The sequence below is a fragment of the Protopterus annectens genome, chromosome 7.part0 (genome assembly GCF_019279795.1).
Source record: "Protopterus annectens isolate FY-2018-M chromosome 7.part0, PAN1.0, whole genome shotgun sequence".
Taxonomy (NCBI): domain Eukaryota; kingdom Metazoa; phylum Chordata; order Ceratodontiformes; family Protopteridae; genus Protopterus; species Protopterus annectens.
The window spans coordinates 597463849-597484895 of NC_056739.1; the positions used below are offsets into that span (position 1 = coordinate 597463849).

The window sequence follows — 21047 nt, forward strand, 5'->3', positions numbered from 1 at the left end:
TAATTGGTGGCAGTGGTTTGATATCCACCTCACATATTAATCGGTGGGCAGTGGTTGGGATATCCTCACATATTAATTGTTTGGCAGCAGTGGGATATCTACATCACATATTAATTAGTTGACAAATACTAACTGGCTTGTAGTGGTGTGGGTAGAGTGAATCCTGTAGCTTGTGTACAGTGAGCTTTGAAGATGTTTTTGTACTCCAAAACAGCCACACAGTGAATACTCAGAGTTCAGATCACAATTGTTTTATTTCTTTTGTTAGCTTAGTTAGTCAGGGTGAGCAGGCAGCATGTCAGCAGAGGAGTATGGAAAGTTGACAAGGAGCCAGCTGGTGAAGATGTGCCAGGCTAGGGGACTGGTGCATGGAAACCTGACTAAGGCAGACCTGATTGCAGCCTTGGTTACAGCTGCATCAGAAAACAGCAACCAGGAGGACAATCAGACTGGCAGTGGAGATATAATTCCCTCGGGGAATGGACAGCTCAACCTTTCTGCAGTAGACTTACAAATCCAGCTGGAGCTAAAGATACTTGAGTTGGAGGCCAGGCGTGTGGAATTAGAAGCAAATGAGAGACTGAAGCATCTAGAGAGTGAAGACAATGAGAGAGTGTGATGTATGCAGGCTGAGGAGAATGAGAAACTGTTATGTCTGTAAGCTGAGGAACAAGAGAGGCAGAGTCAGCATGAGAAGGAGATGCTGACTCTTCGCCAGAGTCATGGAGGTAATGGGGAAGGGAGTAACTGGACCCCAGAAGCACAAAAGGTCAGTAAATTTCTTCTGCAATTTAAATAGGGGGATAATTTTTATAGTTTTGTTCATATGTTTGAGAGGGTATGTAAACAGTTTGAAGTTGACCAAGGGCTCTGGGTATGGTTCCTGACTCCCTTACTCCAAGGTAAAGCTGTAACTGCATTATCTAAAATGCCTGATGTTGCATGTATTGATTATACTGCTGTAAAAAATAGTCTTTTAGAACTGTTTAAGCTAACACCTGAAACGTATAGGAAATTTTTGTGAGCATAGGCGCAAGGCAGATGAAAGTGTGTGTGAATATGTTACTGAACTGAGCACTTATTTCCATAGGTGGGTGAGTGGATGTCAGATCACCACTTTTGAAGGGCTGGGGGACCTTTTGGTGAGGGAACAAGCCCTTAGCACTTTGCCTGAGGACATGAGGATCTGGTTAGCTGATAGACAATGTGCTACTTCAGATGAATTGTGGAAGCAGGGAGACCTATACCTAGCAAGCAGGGCAGCCTTGCACAGGAAGGGGGCCCCCAGTACTACTCATGGGTCTAAAGGAACCCATGGTGGGCAGCACAGACTGCCCCAGCAGAATATGCCAGTAGCAGGGAAAGCAGCTATTATTATTATTATTTTATTATTTTACATTTGTTAACCGGGGGTGTCTGACTGAGCTGAAAAGGCCCTTTTTCAGCAGAAGCCCGGGGAGAAAAGCTCCACAAAGAAAAATTATAGACACATTTAGTTATTTAGACATGATCAGTATACACACAAATTACAGGAGACATGTTTTTACAGTGGTATGCGACACATAAACAGTTACAGTGGAGAGAACAAACAAAAAAATATTAATTTTAAAAATAAAGGTAATTAATAGATTTGTGGTGTACAGCTGAAATTTGGAACATAGGTAGAATACATACATAGTACACAGGTACAGTACATACATTGTAGATTAGCCAGTGTTTGTGGTCTCTAGTCCAGGTACACATCCAGGACCTAGGGTTAAATGTTTTGAATGCAACTAGTGGGGCCATGTGGCATACAGGTGTCCACAGAGGCAAGGTGGGGAACAAAAGGGGAAGGAGCCAGTAAGTGGGAAAGACAAAATGCCAATAGTAGGTTGTCTTGAGACAACAGGGGTACTAAACTACTATTCTGCAGATGTCCTGAGTGGGAAGGATTTGGATGAGGCAGTACCATGTGCTTATGCAGTTACACACAGTCAGGCTAGGAGACAAGCTTGTGGGTTTGGTAGCCTGGGGGAGACCCAGACAGACTGCATACTTGCAGCCAGGACTGGTGAGGTGGTTACTTCTGGAAGGGAGATACTTTGTAGCAGTGAGACTGAATGTGAGCCACAGCTGCTTGTGGGTACTGATGTTCCCTTGGACAGAGTGACTGCAAAGGTAGAGGTGAGTAGTAGTACCCAGGCTGACAGTGAGGCACCACTGTCAGAGGATGCCAGACTTCCTATGGAAGGGGAGTTGGGAAGGGTTACAAGGAGAGAGTTGAGACAGACTCAGCTCTCAGACCCTACATTGCAAGGCCTGAGACAAGTAGCTAGGGAGGCACATGATTCTCAAGGAAAGGGCGAATCTGTATACTGGGACAAAGGGTTACTATACAGAGAGTGGACCCCTGAGGGAGAGCTAGAAGGTGAGAGAGTACAGCAGTTGGTAGTGCTTAGAGCCTACTGTCTGGCGCTTCTAGCCATACCCCATGATATTCCCTTTGCAGGTCATATGGGCATGAAACATACAAAGAGACATATTATGCAGAACTTCTATTTCCCTGGAATTTCCAGAGATGTAACAGGGTACTGTAGGACCTGTGAGCAGTGCCAAAAGGTAAGCAAGGCAGGAGACAAGGTGAGAGCTCCTTTGTTGCCTTTGCCTGTGATTGAGGAGCCATTTCAGGGGGTAGCTATGGATATTGTGGGTCCTCTGTGTACCCCAAGTTCCACAGGGAAAAAGTATATCCTAGTGGCAGTGGATTATGCTGCACGATACCCTGAGGCAGTGGCTCTGTCCTCAGTTGAGGCAGAACATGTGGAAAATGCTTTGTTAGAGATTTTCAGCAGGGTAGGTTTCCCAAAAGAAATACTGACTGACCGAGGTGCCAATTTCATGTCAGACTTGCTGGCTTGTCTGTGGAAGTCCTGTGGGGTGAAGCACATGAAGACCACCCCCTACCATCCCCAGATTAATGGTTTTGTTGAGAGGTAAACTCTACAATCAAGTCCATGCTACAGGCATTTGCAGATCAGTTTAAGAGGGAGTTGGACAAATATTTTCCCCATCTGTTGTTTGCTTACAGAGAGGTTCCCCAGGAATCCACAGGTTTTTCACCCTTTGAGTTGCTGTATGGGCATAGGGTGAGGGGACCTCTAGATTTAATTCGAGATGAGTGGGAAGGTAAGTGTGAGTCTCACAAGGAGTCTGTTGTGGCATACGTCCTAAATCTCAAGACAAGGCTCAGGGAATTCATGGGCTTGGCCCAGGAGAACCTGGCAGAAGCTCAACAACAGAAAAAGATGTGGTATGACAGGAATGCTTGAACTAGAGAGTATGCTGTGGGGCAGCAGGTAATGGTTCTCATTCCTGTCAGACACAACAAGCTGCAAGCAGCTTGGGAGGGACCCTACAAGGTGAAAGGTAAATTATGTTAACTACATGGTGGAACTGCTAGGCAGATGGCAGGTGCACACATTGTACCATGTTAACATGATGAAATCTTATCATGATAGGGAGGCCTTTGTGCTGAGCATTTGCAGTGGATTGCAGGAGGAGTCTGAGGGAGATCTGGGGACTGAGCTCCTCAGTGAGGCTCGGGCTGACACCTCAGTGGAAGGGGTAGCAATGTCCCAGCAGCTATCTCTTACCCAGGTTCGAGATATCTGAGCAGTGTTGCAGGAATTTGGGGACATGTTCACTGAGAAACCAGGGTGCACCCACCTGGTGCAGCACCAGGTGGATACAGGACCCCAAAGGACTATTAGGCAGGCCCCTTATAGAGTGCCTGAGAGAGTCAGACAGACCTTGAAGGAGGAAGTACAGGAGATGTTGGAACTAGGGGCGATTCAAGAGTCTAACAGTCCCTGGGCCTCCCCAGTGGTGCTGGTGCCAAAGAAGGATGGCAGCACCAGGTTCTGTATGGACTACAGGAAATTAAGTAGTCACACAGAGTCTGATTCTTACCCCATGCCTAGGACAGATGAGGCCCTAGAGCAGCTGGGTGGGACTAAGTATCTTACAACCATTGATCTTACCAAGGGTTACTGGCAGGTGCCCTTGACTCCCAGTGCTAGAGAGAAGTCAACCTTAGTGACTCCTTTTGGATTGTATGAGTTCACAAAGATGCCCTTTGGGATGAAGAATGCCCCAGCGACTTTCCAGAGGCTGGTAGATTATATCCTAGCAGAAGCAGGAGGGTTTGCCCTTGTTTACCTGGATGATATTGCCATCTAGAGCCATTCCTGGCCAGAGCACCTTCAGCATGTCACGGAGGTGCTGGGCAGACTACAGAGGGAAGGGTTGACCATTAAGCCGAGCAAATAGGTTCATAGGTTCATAGGTAAGTACTAGGCTATCTGCCCAAGGGCATTTATAAGCCTAGCCAGAATGTGTTGGCTTTCACCACCCCCTTAGATTAGTGCTCTTGTCCAGCAGAGCCATTAGTTCCCTGCGCCATTGTCCAGCAGAGCCACTGCAGTGATCCCCAGGGTAAATTTTCTGATTCCCATCACCCGTCAAGGTTTCTCTTGAAGAGTGTTAGTGAGGGGCTCTGCCTGATACATATTGGAATCCTGTTCCAAAGCATGGGGAGTCTCTGGGACAGGAATCTATCCCTCCAGCATGTCCTATTTATTGTTGAGGTAAGGTTTATAACTCTAGAGCGTGTGGTTCTCCGGGATTTGTTTTTTTTTTAGTTGGAGCATGTCCATCAATTCTGGGTTGGACATGGCCTTGTATGTCAGGCAGAGATCACCTCTGAGTAAGCGGTATGCAACCGAGTACAGCTGGAGTTTCTTCAGTCGGGCTGCATAGGGCATCTGTTTGAGGCCAGTAATCCTCTTGGTGAGGTACTTTTGTGGTCTTTCGAGCTGTTGCAGGTGTCTTGTAAGGTACATCCCAAATGGAACGTTGTAGTCTATGATGGGTCTAATGAGTGATGAGTAGAGAGGCACAATAACCTCTTTTGTTCTAGATACGAACCCTTTTGTGATTAGGTGGGCCACATAGAAGGATTTTCTAACTACATTGGCAATATTATTATCAAAGGAGAGATTACCATCTACTTGGGTCCCCAGATCCTTTATTACATTTTCTGTATTTAGGGGACTTTGTTTTTTCCAAAGGGGATGACTATGCACTTTTTTGGTATTTAGTTTGAGGCCATGATTTTGACACCAGGTATCCGTCTCAGTGAGACCCTTCTGGAGGGTGTCTGTATAGGCCGGGGAATCAATTATGGCCCCTAGTCTGCAGTCATCTGTCAGGTGAGTATGGCAGAGGTCTCCTACCTAGCACATAGAGTGGGGAGTGGTAAGTTAAGGCCAGAACCTGCCAAAGTGAAAGCTAATCAGGCATGGCCTGCACCTGTTACTAAAACGCAGGTGAGGGCATTTTTAGGGACAGCAGGGTACTACAGAAAGTTTGTCCCCAGTTATAGTACCATAGCTGCTCCCCTCACAGACCTGACAAGGAAGAATAGGCCAGTTAAGGTACTGTGGACCCCAGCTTGTGAGCAGGCATTCCAGAAGCTTAAAGAAGCTTTGGGAGGACCCCCTGTGTTAGCCAGTCCAGACTACAGTAAAGAATTTGCTGTATAGGTGGACACTTCAAACTATGGGGTGGGGCCTGTACTTAGCTAGATTTCTTCAGTGGGAGAAGAGCACCCACTGGTTTATCTCAGTCGTAGGCTTCAACCCAGGGAGGAATGCTATGCAGCTGTAGAAAAGGAACGTCTAGTCATAGTGTGGGCCTTGCAGAAACTTCAGCCTTATGTGTATGGACATGTTATGACAGATCACAACCCTCTAACATGGTTAAACAGAGCCAGTCAACAAAATGCCAAGTTGCTAAGATGGAGCCTGGGGTTGCAAGTATATGATATGTCAGTGCAGCACTGCAGTGGGAGTAGCAATGCCAATGCAGATGGGGTCTCAAGACAGGGAATGGGGTGAGGTACACACAGATAGACCTAACCATCTCAAGCAGCGTTTCTCAAGGGTCACTTGAAAAACTAGCTTGAGTTCTCCGGGGTGGGGGGAGAAATGTGAAGACTGGTAGAGATGGGTGAAGGCTGCCAGCCTAGTCAAATAGAATTTGGTACATAATTCTATTATTTGCAAATACTGTGAAATGTTGAGCTTAAAACAATGTGGCAACATTGACCTCTGGTGTAAAGAAAGATAAGTCAAGCATTTCTTTTGGTCCTTTGACATTAAAATTACTTTATGTCTGTTTCTTTGAAGTTAGAATTTGAGTCGATGAGTCTGGCGTAAGCATCCTGCCTATTGTTTTAAGGCTAAAGTTAATGACCAGAATTTACATGTGGAATGTCCTTTATTGCTCTAAGTGTAAAAGAATGTAAATACAGTTTCTGTCAGGCTGGGAACACCAAGAAAGTGTAAAAAGATGATGTAATGTTTATCAGAACTGCAATAGCAATTTAAAAAGTGAGAACCAGAGATTAGTAAGCATTTTGTCTGACTATCCAACTCAGCATTCTGCCTGTATCTTATATAAGTTATCTTAGACTTGTGATTTTTTTTAGAGAGCTAGAAATTAGAAAGTTTAGACTAAGTGTTTTTCTGTGATGTCAGAACTGTACTACTGATTTATTTTAAGTATTTCTGTATGATCTCTGAACTCTCTTGACTAGCACTGACTGTGTAGTAGAATGCATTGTCTTGTGGTTTTAATTATTTATTATTAAATATTTTAAAACCTTTTAACTGTGGCTGGTTTTGTGTAGAGAGAAGTTAAGCTCTAGAGTACATTGCATATTTATAGAGTTTACTGTGCACGGCCACTCCAATAGCTTTAACCCTGGGTTATACTACCGATTGGATAATAATATTGCACAGTAATAATTGGACACCCTTTTAAGGGCCTTTGAGTAGCTGATAATATTAGCTGGGTGGTGGCAGTAATTACTACTGTATAGTCTGGGTAAAAGGGGCATAGCTGGAGAACCTGTGCCAGCCTTCCCAGAAGTGTCTGTGTGGTTGTATAAACTGTTATCTCAAAGTGTGTGTGTGTGTCAGCTACTTGGGCAGGGACATGAAGCACTTGGTTGGACAGAGAGGGTGCTGGAGATTTTAGCTTGCCCAGCTAGACTGAGATCTGGACCTTATAGCTGTGCCAGTGGGGAGTCTTACTGGGAACCTGGGGAGTAAGGGAGTGAGCAGCCCCGGACTTACTGTGATCTCTGTGTGCTCTTAAGGGAAATTGCACTTTACTGTCTGTATTTGTTATCCTTTCCTCTCATATGAGACACCCTCTCTCGTGTTAGTGGAGAGGATTGAGGCTCCTTGATTGCTGGGCCAGGGCACAGGTGTCACACTATCATACACCTTTTAGTCAAAAATAATCATTATGCATGTATGAATGTGTGGTCACTACATAGTTAATTCCATTGTATGCACTTGTATCGTGTACAGTTATTGATTCTGTTGGCTACTGTTTTCAGTCTATATTGGTAACTGCATAGGCAATGAGTGCTGAGGTTTGGTATAATGGTTAAGGTGCTTACCTCAGAGATACAAGTTACAAGGTTTGATGCTCCCCTTGGCCCACAATAGCAGCTAGCCCAGTACTAATCTATGGCACACTATGATACCCCCCAAAAGCTGAAAATGTATTCATCTAGCCCTGTCTGATGTTGAATGTATGTTGTTTGAAAATGAAATAACAACTGAATACAATAATGTGGTTCCATAACATTGAATGCTACAGAATCACTATGTAAAGTGATTGCGTAACACTAAATATTTTTAAATTATATTATGAGGGATTGCTGTAACACATTTGCATTGTGATGTAGATGGTTTTGCTGCTATGATGTTGCCTCACTACTCCCCACTGATTTATACAAATTCAAGATATCTACAGTAGACAGTAAAATAATAGGGCTGCAATCTTAACTCCATGTATATATTCTTATGTGTGGTTTTGATATTGAGTTTTGTAAATGATAATCCATTGCATGTGTTTAATTTTCAGAGCATTTTTTTTATTAATAGGTAAAAAATGGAAATGTCCTCAACTCCATATTATTGCCAATGCCTTTTACATTCTTTCAGTAATATTTATCTTCATCTGTCAAGGTCCTGTTTACATATATTGTGGGATTACATTGCTCATGAGTTTTTTTTTTTTTTTTGTTTCAGCATGGAACTTATTCTAACTGTACTAGTATCATCTTTGTTGAATGTTACTGCTTAGAAAAAAAGGTAAGATATAACTTGGTCTGACACCAAGCAATCTTAAAACTGCAGTGCTTTATCATTTACTTATGTCTATAACCAAGGTGTGTTCATCTTGCTTAAAATCTGTGGTAGTTCTTTAAGAGTGGAAACATTCTATATGAGCATAATACTGTAGTTTGGCAGTGTCCACTACACTGATAGTGGCACTGAGATCAAGAGAGCAAGCAGGATTTTTTGCAGGGAGGTGCAAACCCAGAGCCCCGCCCACATAGCCCCACCCACCCACGCAGCCATTCCAGTTTCCCATTATTTGACTATTTCTCCCCATTTGCCATAGACACTGTTCAAATCTCTCAGTGCGCATACTGTTTCATGCTTTACTTCTACAATGATTACAGACATTTGGATTTAGTTTACAACTTTTATTTCATACGTTATAGCCCAAACACTGATAGACATTTACTAAACCTAAACAAAGCAATAGTCTTACAATGAAAACAGACTTGGCATTAAAGCTTCTCTATCTTTGAAACTCACATTCACTGAAACAGCATTGAAACCCACATTCAAAGAAAATGCATCTGGCCAGTGGCAGGTTGTTTACCTTTGAGCTGTTTTCAAACAATATCCTTGCACACTTTGTTAGCGTCATGCAAAAGTTCTTTGATTCACCTGATTGCATTAATTATAATATATAATTGAATTATATCAATTGTATTATATAGCACCACTTGTTTGAGTGTGTTTTAAATTTATAGTTTTGAATATTTTTCCAGTAAGCAATGAAACAAAACATAAACCAATAATGACAAACTGCCCAATTCAGAACATTTCAACCATAAAAGGCCACTCAAACTTGTGTCATTACAATCCACCAATATCAGTCAATATACACAATCTCTGCAGAAGTAAAAGTCATCTGAATAATTCCACATTATAGAGATCTGAAACTAATGAAGAGGTTGCTGCTAGAAAACAACTTTATATTTCAGTGTTTCATCTACAAATTCAGTGCCTGCTGCCATCAAAGAATAAATTGCCTATGTTAAATTATAAAAATGTCAGTACTTCCGCAATAAGTAAGCCTGGAAACCTTAACTACATCTAATTTCAGAGTACTATGAATCCCACCTTTTTATTCTATCTAGAATCCCAAAGGTTGTGGCCATACAGATTGTTATGAATCAAGAAAGTCAGTTGTTATAACAGCAGCAAGACCAGGCTGAACTACATAATACAAATTAAAGAGCTGAAGGCAGAATTAAAGATGTTAAGATTTGCACTGGGTGTAATAAGGATGGACAGAATTAGGAATCAGTATATTAGAGGGTCAGCCAAGGTTGGACACTTTGAAGACAAAACTAGAGAGGCGAGATTGCGTTGGTTTGGACATGTGCTGAGGAGGGATGATGGGTATATTGGGAAAAGGATGCTAAGGATGGAGCTGTCAGGTAAGAGGAAAAGAAAAAGGCCTAAGATAAGGTTTATGGATGTGGTGAGAGAGGACATGCAGGTAGTTGGTGTGACAGAGCAAGATGCAGAGGACAGGAAGACATGGAAACAGATGATCTGCTGTGGCGACCCCTAGCGGGAACAGCTGAAAGAAGATGATTATTATTATTTTAAAAAAGTGTTTAACATTTTGTTCAGTTTAGATGAATCAATATAGTTGACTCATTTTATAGGGATTTACTAAACATACAGAACAAAGTAAAAGGGGAGGCGTGTTTGTGCACTGAATATGTACATGTTTTCATTTGGAAGCAGTACTGTATTGTGCCAGTAAGTAAATGCAGGATGCACGTGAGCAGATGCACTCCACTTGCTGCGGAAATGTTTCTCTACATTGTAATGTTATGTTGGGCATATGCAGTGGATATAAAAAGTGTACATACCCCTGTTAAAATGCCAGGTTTTTGTGATATAAAAAATGAGACCACAATAAATAATTTCAAAACTTTTCCTACCTTTAATGTGACCTATAACCCGTACAATCCAATTGAAAAACAAATCTGTTATGGGGGAAAAAAAAAACATGCAATAAGCTGGTTGCATAAGTGTACACACCCTTAATCTAATATTTTGTTAATTATTGTGATGCAACTCTGTTGGAGCTTTTGGCTTCAAGCCTCTGAAGAAATATTTACAGCTAGAACTTCTTGGGTATTAAGAGTAAATTAATAATGAAACAAGTATATATTAAAGCACTCTACGATCTGTACTACTACAGAAGTTACCAGGACCACCATGGGCCTTCCCCTGAAAGAAATGTATAGGCTCAGGGGGACACAACCCAGTTAGCAAAAGTACACAAGTTACACGTGACAATATTTCATAAACAGGAGTAACCTGTTGATAGACATTTCTAAAGCTCGGGCATATATACCACACTTTTCTTCACTGTATGACCTAGGCCATCAACAATAATCAATAAAATCAAAACCACAACAGGTGATAATGCATAATATACATAATTTACAAGCACTTATAAGTATACACATATTAATAGAAAAATTATCAATGCAATAACACTTATCAGGAAATACATCGCACATAATAATTTATAAAGTCAAACTTGCCCTTGGTGTAAGTGACTTACTTCGGTGTAATGTCTACGTAAGAAGAGTCTCACACCAGGAGCCAGATTCCAAAAGACCAGCTCTCAGTGTATGTGACTTACTCTGGTGTCACACACCTTAGTTAAGTCACTTACATTGGCAGCTTTTGGACTCCAGCCCACTGTTACAGCCTCATGAACAATCACAGTCTCCACTACCTTGCTTTTTTAACATTTGCCTTTGTCACTCACAGCCACTCATTTACTGGGTTTATTCATTTATTTTACTGGAAACTATTCCATAATTCTCTTTGTCTACAGTTCTGAAGTGTACCTAAACAATCCATCTCCAAATGTTCTCACCTCACTAATCTGTAGCGTTCTTCTTGAACCACACCCTTCTTCAAGTTCACTGCCCAGAGGATTATGGCACCCCCTCCCACAAAGAATACACAACACGCACACACTTTATCTAGTCAGCTATATTTCTTCTAAATTTCTATATTTGCCACTGGGTTGGGCTATATTGAAAGTCTTAATACTAACATTTGGAAATGCTTTAAATTTCTCATACTTTTTATCTATTCAGTAAAAATGTATGATATTACAGATACTCAGACTGTATCACATGCAAACCTAGGCATACATTAATTAAAAAGGGCAATATGTAATGGAATACATGCTGAAACAATCAGCAAAGACTAATCCTGAATATATATCTAAAAGGAATCACTTAAATGTAATGCAGTTACAAGACAATGAGGGGTGATACCTCTGGAACAGTGATCGCATGGAGTAAACTCTTGGTTAACTGGTCTGGCACCCATGGGGACAGGTAGATGCCAGATAACTGTAGTTTCTGGTTGCTTGAGAGTTACTGTTAAAAATAGGTCTAACTAATACTGTTCCCTATACTATTTGTTTGGTTTGACTTGTTCTCAAGGTTGGTGAGAGAGGGACTTTATTTCTATCTTCTTTTTAAAAATTCAAACTCTAAAAACGTAAGGTATGCTTCTGCAGGGGGGGGGGGGACAGAAAGTGCAACACATTAAAACTGTACTGTATTTCTTTGATTTTTTTTCTGGTTGCTTGAGTTCTGGCTAACAGAGTTTACTATATTAAAAAAGGCTAATTACATCTACACCTTCACATGTGACATCATAAACAAGGCCAGGTGTATATGAAATTGGCACCCTTCAAAGAAACATTTTCAGCAGCCTTTGTTTTTAAGGACATTAACTCATGACAGCATAGCAACAGTACTAAATCTATATCAAGGCACAAAAAAATACATTCTGACAAGGAATACCTTAAAGATTTTACTCCAGTTATTAGATGTATGAAGTCTAATACAGATGTGCAGTTACTTTAATAAATCAATGTAGATGGGTTACAAAACAGAGCAAAAGAAAGCACCAATCCAGGAATGGTGCTTACATGGACTAACAAATATCTTTTTTTTCCCTTAAACGAGAGCATTTCTTTCCCATTTCACTTCTGGAAGCAAGATCATCCTTTAATTATCATCTCTAGCAACATTATACCTTTCGCCTATTAATGCACATCCACTTCACTGGTAAAAGTTATTTCTTTTAAACCTCAAAAATCATAACAGAAGACCTTTCTAGCATTAGTCAAAGATCTGAATTCTGTTTTAGCCAAAATATGGCATTCTTAAAAAAGGTCCAAGTTCCAAGCAAGCATATCACAGCAAAATCCCACAGTAGCAGGTAAATAAACTGCAATGTTTTCACACTAGTCTCTAAATAAAGTGAAATGTTTTCAATTTTTCCCTCAACTGGGAAATGGCATTGACACAAGTCAAGAAAGACCTTTAAGCTCCACACCAACAAAAGTACTAACACCTAGTTATACTACAGCAAAACAGCAAAGCCTGCTATAACAAACAACCCCATATCAAACCCTAAAGCTATTTGTTAGGAACTGCATGGTTAGACACTTACAGGAAAGTCTGTAGCATAATAATATAAGTTTTACTGTGAGACTATTTTATCAGTCACAGAATATATAACAAGGTTAACATTTTGTTGTGTATGCCCAATACCCAGGTACATTCATTATACATTTGTAGAACATTTCACTCTGCATGGGAGTACCTTCCTCTATTGAGAAGTTGCCAGGGTCAGTCTCTAAGTAACACTCATATAAATAGTTAACAGTGGCCACAAAAAACAGGAAATAATCTGTACTTAGCTCCCAATTTCATTTAAACTAGCACAGCAATGAAACTAGTCTAACATAAAAGCATGCATTTCTCCTCTTCTAAACTGATGATGCCACCAGATTATTTCATAACTGTTTAAATCTTGTATTAAAATAAAAGTTTCTGTATCTTCTTAAAGGTCAATGACAATATAACCGTACACAAAAAATAATTCTTCAGGCATTTAATCAAGTCAGATGAGTTATGGCTTAGCCTTTCAAAGATAACAGTGGAGGCTACTGACAGTAAGAATTCAGTCAAACATAAAAAAAATAAATAAACACACTATGCAATGCAACATGACAAGCAGCTGAAAGCCATAAATCAATGGCTGTTCCTGGAGGGCACTGGACACTAGAGGAGTGCGCCACTTTTGTGTTTTGGTGCCAAATGTTCAGTGTACAAAAAAAAAATTACCTCAGTCAGGAGTGGACTTCTTTTTTCCCTGTCTTTGATCAACCTACCTTCTTGTTGTTATACCAAAACTAAGTGCACAACACCACCACCAGTCCAATCCAGACCTTCCACCACATGATGAATCTTTGGTTTGTTCATGTCAGGAATAGGATACTCTTCCACCGTCTACCTGCAGTCATCCAATTAACTCTATGCAACTATGGTTGTAAAGTTTAAGGAGGAGTTTGAGGCTCGTCAGTTGTCAATTATGCATCATCATGTCATATGACTGCCTGCCACCTCCACTAACAGCTCTTCGAAAGTTCTGAATGATGCAGGCTTTACAGAAAAAAAAAAGTAAGTGGAAATGATAGAAAAAAGTGCATTTTGCCAAATCATCACAGATAACGTTAAGAAAATCCAGGGGTGCAAGTGCACCCCCTTGCACCTGCCTGCGAGCACCCTTGACTGAGATCATTAGTTGGCAATGTATTTTGCATGAGTTCCACGAACAGGATAAATTCATTAATCTGAAAACATACAGGCTATACAAGCTATACAATTTCAACTACCATTTGATATTTTTTTTTTATTATAGCATAAGTAAGTTTCAGACACTAGTTATTTCTTTTTTAACAACTGTTGCTCCATATTTTGAAAAATGAATTCATCTGAATTCGCACCACACAAAAAAAAAAAAAAAGTAATCACCTGGATCTACTTATCCCCATTCCTGAGGTAAATATATATATATATATATATATATATATATATATATATATATATATATATACTTGATATATCAACTCCGAGATCGCACTACAGTGGGGAAAGGGCAAATATCATAGTTTGCCCATAGAAACAAAACACCACACAGTGGAAATTTGCCCTTTCCCCAATGTAGTGCAGGAAATGTACTCAATCAACCTAGTATTTAATACGCTATTCAATTTTATACTTAACATATTGCAACAAAAGTACATTAATAGTGGCACAATTACTGTGAGGTATACATGTACTATGTGCTGTTTCTTTGCTGTTGGCCAACTATGCCAATTCGATGATGTGATTTATCATGATATGGCTATACAATGAAAAGCACATTTGATATTTAGTGTTCGAAGAATAGCTGTTTGTTAAGTATATCATTCAACAAATAACCACAGACCCAAAGCCCACCAGTCCTGAGTCAATAAGCTACTGGCCAGCCAATTACCTGGGATAGCTCTGATGAGTGAAAGTTGGAGATAAAACCAATCAACCTGCTAACATAAACTAAGAATTGCTACATTCAACGTAGGTTCACTGACAAGTAAGAGCTTGGAAGTGGATGACATGATGGTAAGGAGGGGGCTGGACATCTTATGTATCCACGAGACAAGATGGAAGGGCAATGCAGCAAAGCCACTTGGCTTGGGATCCAGAGTCTACTACTCAGGAGGAGGGCAGGCTAGAAATGGTGTAGGATTTGTGGTGAGGGAGAGCTTCAGAAGGCAGTGCAAGTTATCATAAGAATTATTGACAGACTCTTGGCAATCAGACTCCAGTTTAATGATAGGGTAGCATTCATAATCTCAACCTCTGAGTACATTCAGACAACAGTTGCAGGACGTACTAGATAAAGCAGGCCAACAGGAACTGGTGTTGATATGGGGTGACCTGAATGTAAATATCAGGACAGACAGAAAAGGATATGAGGACTGCCTGGCTCCTCATGGGTGGGGCAACAGGAGTAAAGAAGGGGAGGCCATTCTAAACTTCTGTCTGGCAAATGGCTTGATAGTAGCCAATACATGGTTCAGAAACAGAAACAGTCACAAGATCACATACAAGAGTGTTCAACATGCAACTCAGGTAAACTTCCTCCTAGTAAGAAAAGGGCACTGGAGTAGAATTAGTGGTTGCAAAGTAATTCCCTGTGAAACAGTCAGCCCACACCATAAACCACTGGTTGCCACAATCAGCTCCAACCACTGGTCAGTGAAGGCTCTAAAGTCAACAGAAACCAGACTGAATACCTGGAAGTTGATTGGAGAGAAAGTACAACAGTTCAAGAAATTATTCAGGGCTGTAGCACCACAAGAGGAGGAGGAAATGCATTAAGTGGAGTTGAAGAGGAAGAATGGCTGCAACTCACAACAGCATATGTGAGGACTACAGAACTGATATGTGGCTGACCCAGGTGTGGAAATAAGGTACACGGGGAAAGCTGACAGTGGAATGCAGAACTCCAAGAAGTCATAAAAAGAAAGAAGGAGTGCAGTGGGAGATAGAAAAGATGGACCAGGCTAGGAAGGAATACTTGTCAACTAATGAAGAGGCTAAGAAAGGAGTTTGCAATACTAAAGGACAGGGCATTAGAGACACTCTGTCAGCATCTAGAAATGGACTCAGTAGGTGGTACAAAGAAACTATATCAGGCTGCAAGGCAAAGACAAAAAGACAAAGAAGATAGTCAGATACCCTTCATAAGGGATGCCAGCAACAACCTGCTCACCAATCCACAGGCCATCAAAGGCAGATGGAAGGAGTACTTTCAACAGTTTCTGCATGAAGAAACCCCCACAGAAGAGTACTGTCCCAAACACAGCCTACAATGAGAGAAGAAGAGGAGCCCATCATAGATGAAGTAAGAACCACACTAAGGGAAATGAAGTCAGGGAAAGCAGCAGGCTCAGATGAAGTCACAGCAGATATGATAAAGATGCTAGGTGAGATTCGGGAGAAATTGCTCCTGAGGGTACTCATAGCAGTGTGAAGAGAAAGGTGTATCCCAGATAACTGGAGAATTAGCATACTCATACCAATGTACAACAACAAAGGGGACATCCAAAGCTGGGGCAGTACAGAGGTATCAAACTACTGTCACATTGCATGAAATTTCTGGAGAGGTAACTGATCAACAGATACACAGAGTAGTATAATATAAGATGGGAGATCAGCAGTTTGGATTCAGATTGAGATGCAGCACAACTGACCCAATGTTACAGTGAGACAGATAGTTGAAAAGAAGCTAGAGATGAGGAAAGAGTCCATTTGGGCATTCCTAGACTTGGAGAAAGCATATGACAAGGACCCAAGAAAGCTGATTTGGGCAGACCTGTGGTGGTTTGAAGTCCTAGAAACACTGGTAGAATTATTGTAAGCTATGCACTAGGACCCAATGACTCAAGTGCAAGCAGTGTTCAGTCCACAGAGGGGTTCCCAATGTGAGTGAGCATGCATCAGCATTCATCTCCGAACCCACTGGTGTTCTTACTGGTGATGAATTATTACTTAAGCAAACAGGCTGGAGGGAGCAGTTCAACAAAGTTGCTGTATGCAAACAGTGTGACATTACAGGCAGACTCTGAGCAAGAACTTCATAAAAGGATAGGGAACAGAATGCAAAACTAAAAGCACATGGGATGAAACTGAGTACAGCTAAGACAGTAGCAATGGCTGCAAACTAAGGAAATTGGAAGAAGTTGAGAATTGAGTTAGAATGGAAGATAACAGAACAGGCTAACAGCTTCAAATATTTTTGGGAGGTGGTTGAGGAGAAAGGAAGTCTGAATGAAGAGGTCAAAGCTAGAATCAGAGGGGCTGCAGCCATCTGGTATATAGTGTCAAGTGTACTGTATGACAGATGAATGCCAAAGAGGCTGAAAAGTAAGATGTGAAAAACAGTTGTTCAACCAGTACTACTGTATGGCAAAAAAACATGGGCAGTAAAGGTAGAGCAGATGAGGAAGCTAGAGGTGATGGAAATAAAGTGCATGAGACAGATGATAGGATGCATACTGTGGGACAGACAAAGAGCACTTAAGAGCAAAAGCCAGACTAGCTCCAATTTCAGAAAAGGTCAAAGAGAATAGATTACAGTGGTTTGGGCATGTGTGCAGAAAAGCAGAAAACAATCTGGTGAAGAAGATTTGGGACAGAAAGGAAGAAGGCAAAAGGAAATGAGAGCATCCATCTAAATCATGGATGGATTGTGTGGCAAAGATCTGCTACAGTCAGGCGTGAGTGTTGAAGACTGCAGGAATGTGGCATTGAACTGAGAGAGATGGTGACAGTTAACATGATACCCTAACCCCATGTAGAAAATGGGGAAAAAGGGGATTGATGATGATGATGATGATGATGATGATGATGATGATGACCATTTCAGTCAAAGACTTACACAGTGCCTCAGAATCATTATACTTTCTAAACTCTTCAAATGCTTTTTCCTAAATGATTCTTTTCTCTCTCACTCGTGCTCTCTCTCTCTCTCTCTCTCTATATATATATATATATATATACTTTCTCCATCAATTTTCCTGACCATATGACCCATTATATTACATGCCCTGTCAGTCTCTGTCACTATTTTAATGGTGTACATCTAAATGGCTCATAAATGGGCATTTTTCCATATAATTTTCCCTGACCCTATTGACCATCAGCCCCTGATTACCCAACTGGCCCCATCACAGGAGATCAGCACCCAGGCATTATCACAGACTGTACTTACTTTAACCCCTATTATCCCTGGAAGCAGCCTACTGCACACTTAACCTACAACGCTGACCTGGTGGCACATACTTGCTTCTGCTCTAACAAGCTAAATCCAGACTATGGGTGCATACATCTTGGATCATAATGGTGTTTGCTGTTTCACTCATCTCTATTGGGTGCCAGCAGTGCAGCAGGTCATGTCATCTCCCTCCACACCCAAGGACAGCTGGTTACTTTCACCCCTCCCTGCAGCCAGTTCCTCCATTGTCTCAGCAGTCACTCAGTGTAGAGTCATCTGTTTCACAGCCAGAATTTGTCCTTGTGGATCATGATGGTTTATAAATGGGAATTTATAAATGGGAATTTGTCTCAGCCACATATCCTGTGGTACATAAGGACTCTGTAAATAAACAATAGAATCTAGATACACAGTTCTCTATAGTCTAGCAATATCCTTTCCAGATCTTTCCAACTCCTTTTGCAGCAATTAGTATCAACAAGAGCAATTACCGGTCTATTGTCAACATTACTGCTGAAACATTGAATGTTACTACAGATAATTAAGGACAAAAGATGCAGCAGAAAACAGCCTCCCGCAGACAAGCTTTCATAAGGAAAGGAGACTATATCAAGAGTTACAAACATGATATAATAATTCATGTTGCAACTGTTTAACTGTTTAAAGCTATGTGTCAATTAATTAATTTAACAATAACTTATATTCAACACTTCTGTTTGTGTGGTTTGTAATGACCTAAGGAAGCATCTAGCTTATGGCAAAGACTTGCCTGTAAGGGTCAGTCATTGTAGTAACAATACAATTACACAATTTCAGCATATTTGTATCTAATTTGTTTCCAGTAAAATACATAAAATTGCTTTCACAGTACACATACCTCATTTCTTCAAGGGTCTGCACTAAATGCTTTTGAATTTTCAGCACATTATCAAGGTTACTCTTGGCCTGTATAAAAGAAACTAAAGTCAGAGACATGTTTAAATCAAGCAACCAAGCAAGTATTCCATTTTATAGTTTCTGTAGCCAAGTTAGCAGTACAGGTAGCAGCACAATATTTCAGACAAGAATGTGGACAAAGGAGATAATCTGACATCAAAAAGGGACAAATACCAGTATGTCCATTCCACACTACACTGCAGCTCAGAATTGTCATGTATTTCTTCTTCTAAAATATTTTAAATAAAATAAAAAAACACAAGAACTGGATGGATTAAAACCAAGCTTTTTTATTCAGCTTTATAAACAAAAAGGCATGTAATTTAAAAATCCTTTTAGGGCAATACTCACATCAGATTACTATAGTCTCTAGTCATAGGATCATAGGAATTTCAGGGCACGTGAGTATTGCGACCATTGATGAGTTGCCAGTGCCCACCCTTAGACCACAGTTCCTCTTTAGAGTAGGCCTAGGCCAGTCAAGCTGAGGGTTAATTTATAATACCAATCCAATCATCCAGGTTTAAGGATGATAGAGTATTACACTGCTTTCCAGAGGGGAGTCCATTCCGGAGTTGGAGAAGACACTGTGTAAAGAACCTCTCTCTTCACTATGTTTTATTCATCTGCTGGTGAAGATTCAGATCCCAGATTCTGGTGATGTTGGAGTTACTTGATTTGTGCAGATACAAGAAATTCAGGACCATGGGTCTGTAATATCTTGGAAGGCAAAACACAGATCCCCTTGTAGGAGTTATTTAGATACTAAGTACATGGACAGCACTTCCAGCCTTTGCTGGTAGCTTAATGACTTTAAGCCAGTGATTTTCATAGCTAGGAACATCTGAGATCTTACTAGCTGTTTAATATGACTAGTGATATACATCCAGAAGGGGGTGATGTATTCAATAGTTGGCCTAATCAATGATGAAAATATGGGAACAATGAGCTCTTCAGATCTGGATTGTATTATTTTGGCAAGCAACTGTGCCAAGTAGAAGGACTTCCTGGCTATTGTTGTTATGTGATGATCAAAAAGGAGGGAATTATCAAGCTGAGCTCCAAGATCCCAAACAGCTTTCTTACTTTGAAGAGAAGTATATTGTCTATAGTGTATACTGCAGGGAGGAGGTTTCTACCAAATGTGACACTACTGCACTTTTCATCATTTTCATTTGAGCACATTGTTTAGTACAACAGGTATTTATGAGTGCACGTTCATACTGAAGGGCCTGGGTATCAGAGCGAGATTTTATAGTAACTCCAAGCTTGCAGTCATCTGCAAAGCTGGTTAGCTACAGGTCTTGGTTCAAAATCTGAAGATCAAAAAAGTAAATAACAAGCAAAAAGAGGTCACAGCACCGAACCTTGAAGAGTACCACTAGTCACTGTCATACTCTTTAATAATGCACCTCCAACCCCACCATGTGGGTTCAGTCTTGTAGCCAATTAACTCTCCATTTTACAAAATTGGGATCTAGTTGTACTGCATTAAGCTTACTAACTATGCTAGCATGGGGGATGGTGTTGAATGCCTTAGCCAGGACAAGTTACACTGTGTGGACAGAATGGGCATGCTGTCAACAGGTTATGATACCCTTTCAGTGAAGTTAATCAGATTCATTAGACAGGATTGACCCTTGACAAAGTCAAACTGCAGCAGATCAAGTCTGATGAGATTTTTAATATCATAGTTTATCACGTCAGTTATAATACATCCCATGGCTTTCTAAATGAGAATCATTAACCTGGCAGGCCTATAGTTACTGGGATCAGTGGTGGGGCCATTCTTATGGAGTGGCATCACTACTGCTGTGAGCCAAACCACAGGGGATACTCCTGTGGCTAAGTTCAGCTTAAAATATTTTAAGGAGTGTCTCTGCCAGGGCTTGTTTAGTGCTGTTAATTATAGCAATACCCCAAGGCTGGGTGTGGGTAAATCAGCATTACCCACACCCAGCCCTGTGTTATTGCTATTATATAATCACATTATTTAAGAAAAAAGTTACTTAATTTTGTTAATGTCCTTGTATAATGGCGCTGTGCTGCTCTTCCTTGTTTTTCCCCGGTATCATGGGCTTTCTTTATGTACTTCACATGTGTATGGGACTTACATTCCCACGCTTATGCAGTACATCAGTGCTGTGTAAAGGAAGCAAAGGAGAAAGGAAGATCTCTATTGCTTTTTTTTATTTATTTATTTATTTTTTTAATTAAAAAAATTAAATCGGGAGACTTCACATG

General features: G+C 40.7%; 1 protein-coding gene across 1 annotated transcript in view; it reads right to left on the reverse strand.

Moving 5' to 3' along the window:
• The window catches only part of LMAN1L (lectin, mannose binding 1 like), a 652875-nt gene that overhangs the window by 243855 nt on the left and 387973 nt on the right, over positions 1–21047 (reverse strand). The window contains exon 10 of the mRNA XM_044077189.1: positions 18745–18812. Within this exon, the coding sequence (XP_043933124.1) occupies positions 18745–18812 (68 nt within the window). The remainder of the gene's footprint in view (positions 1–18744; positions 18813–21047) is intronic.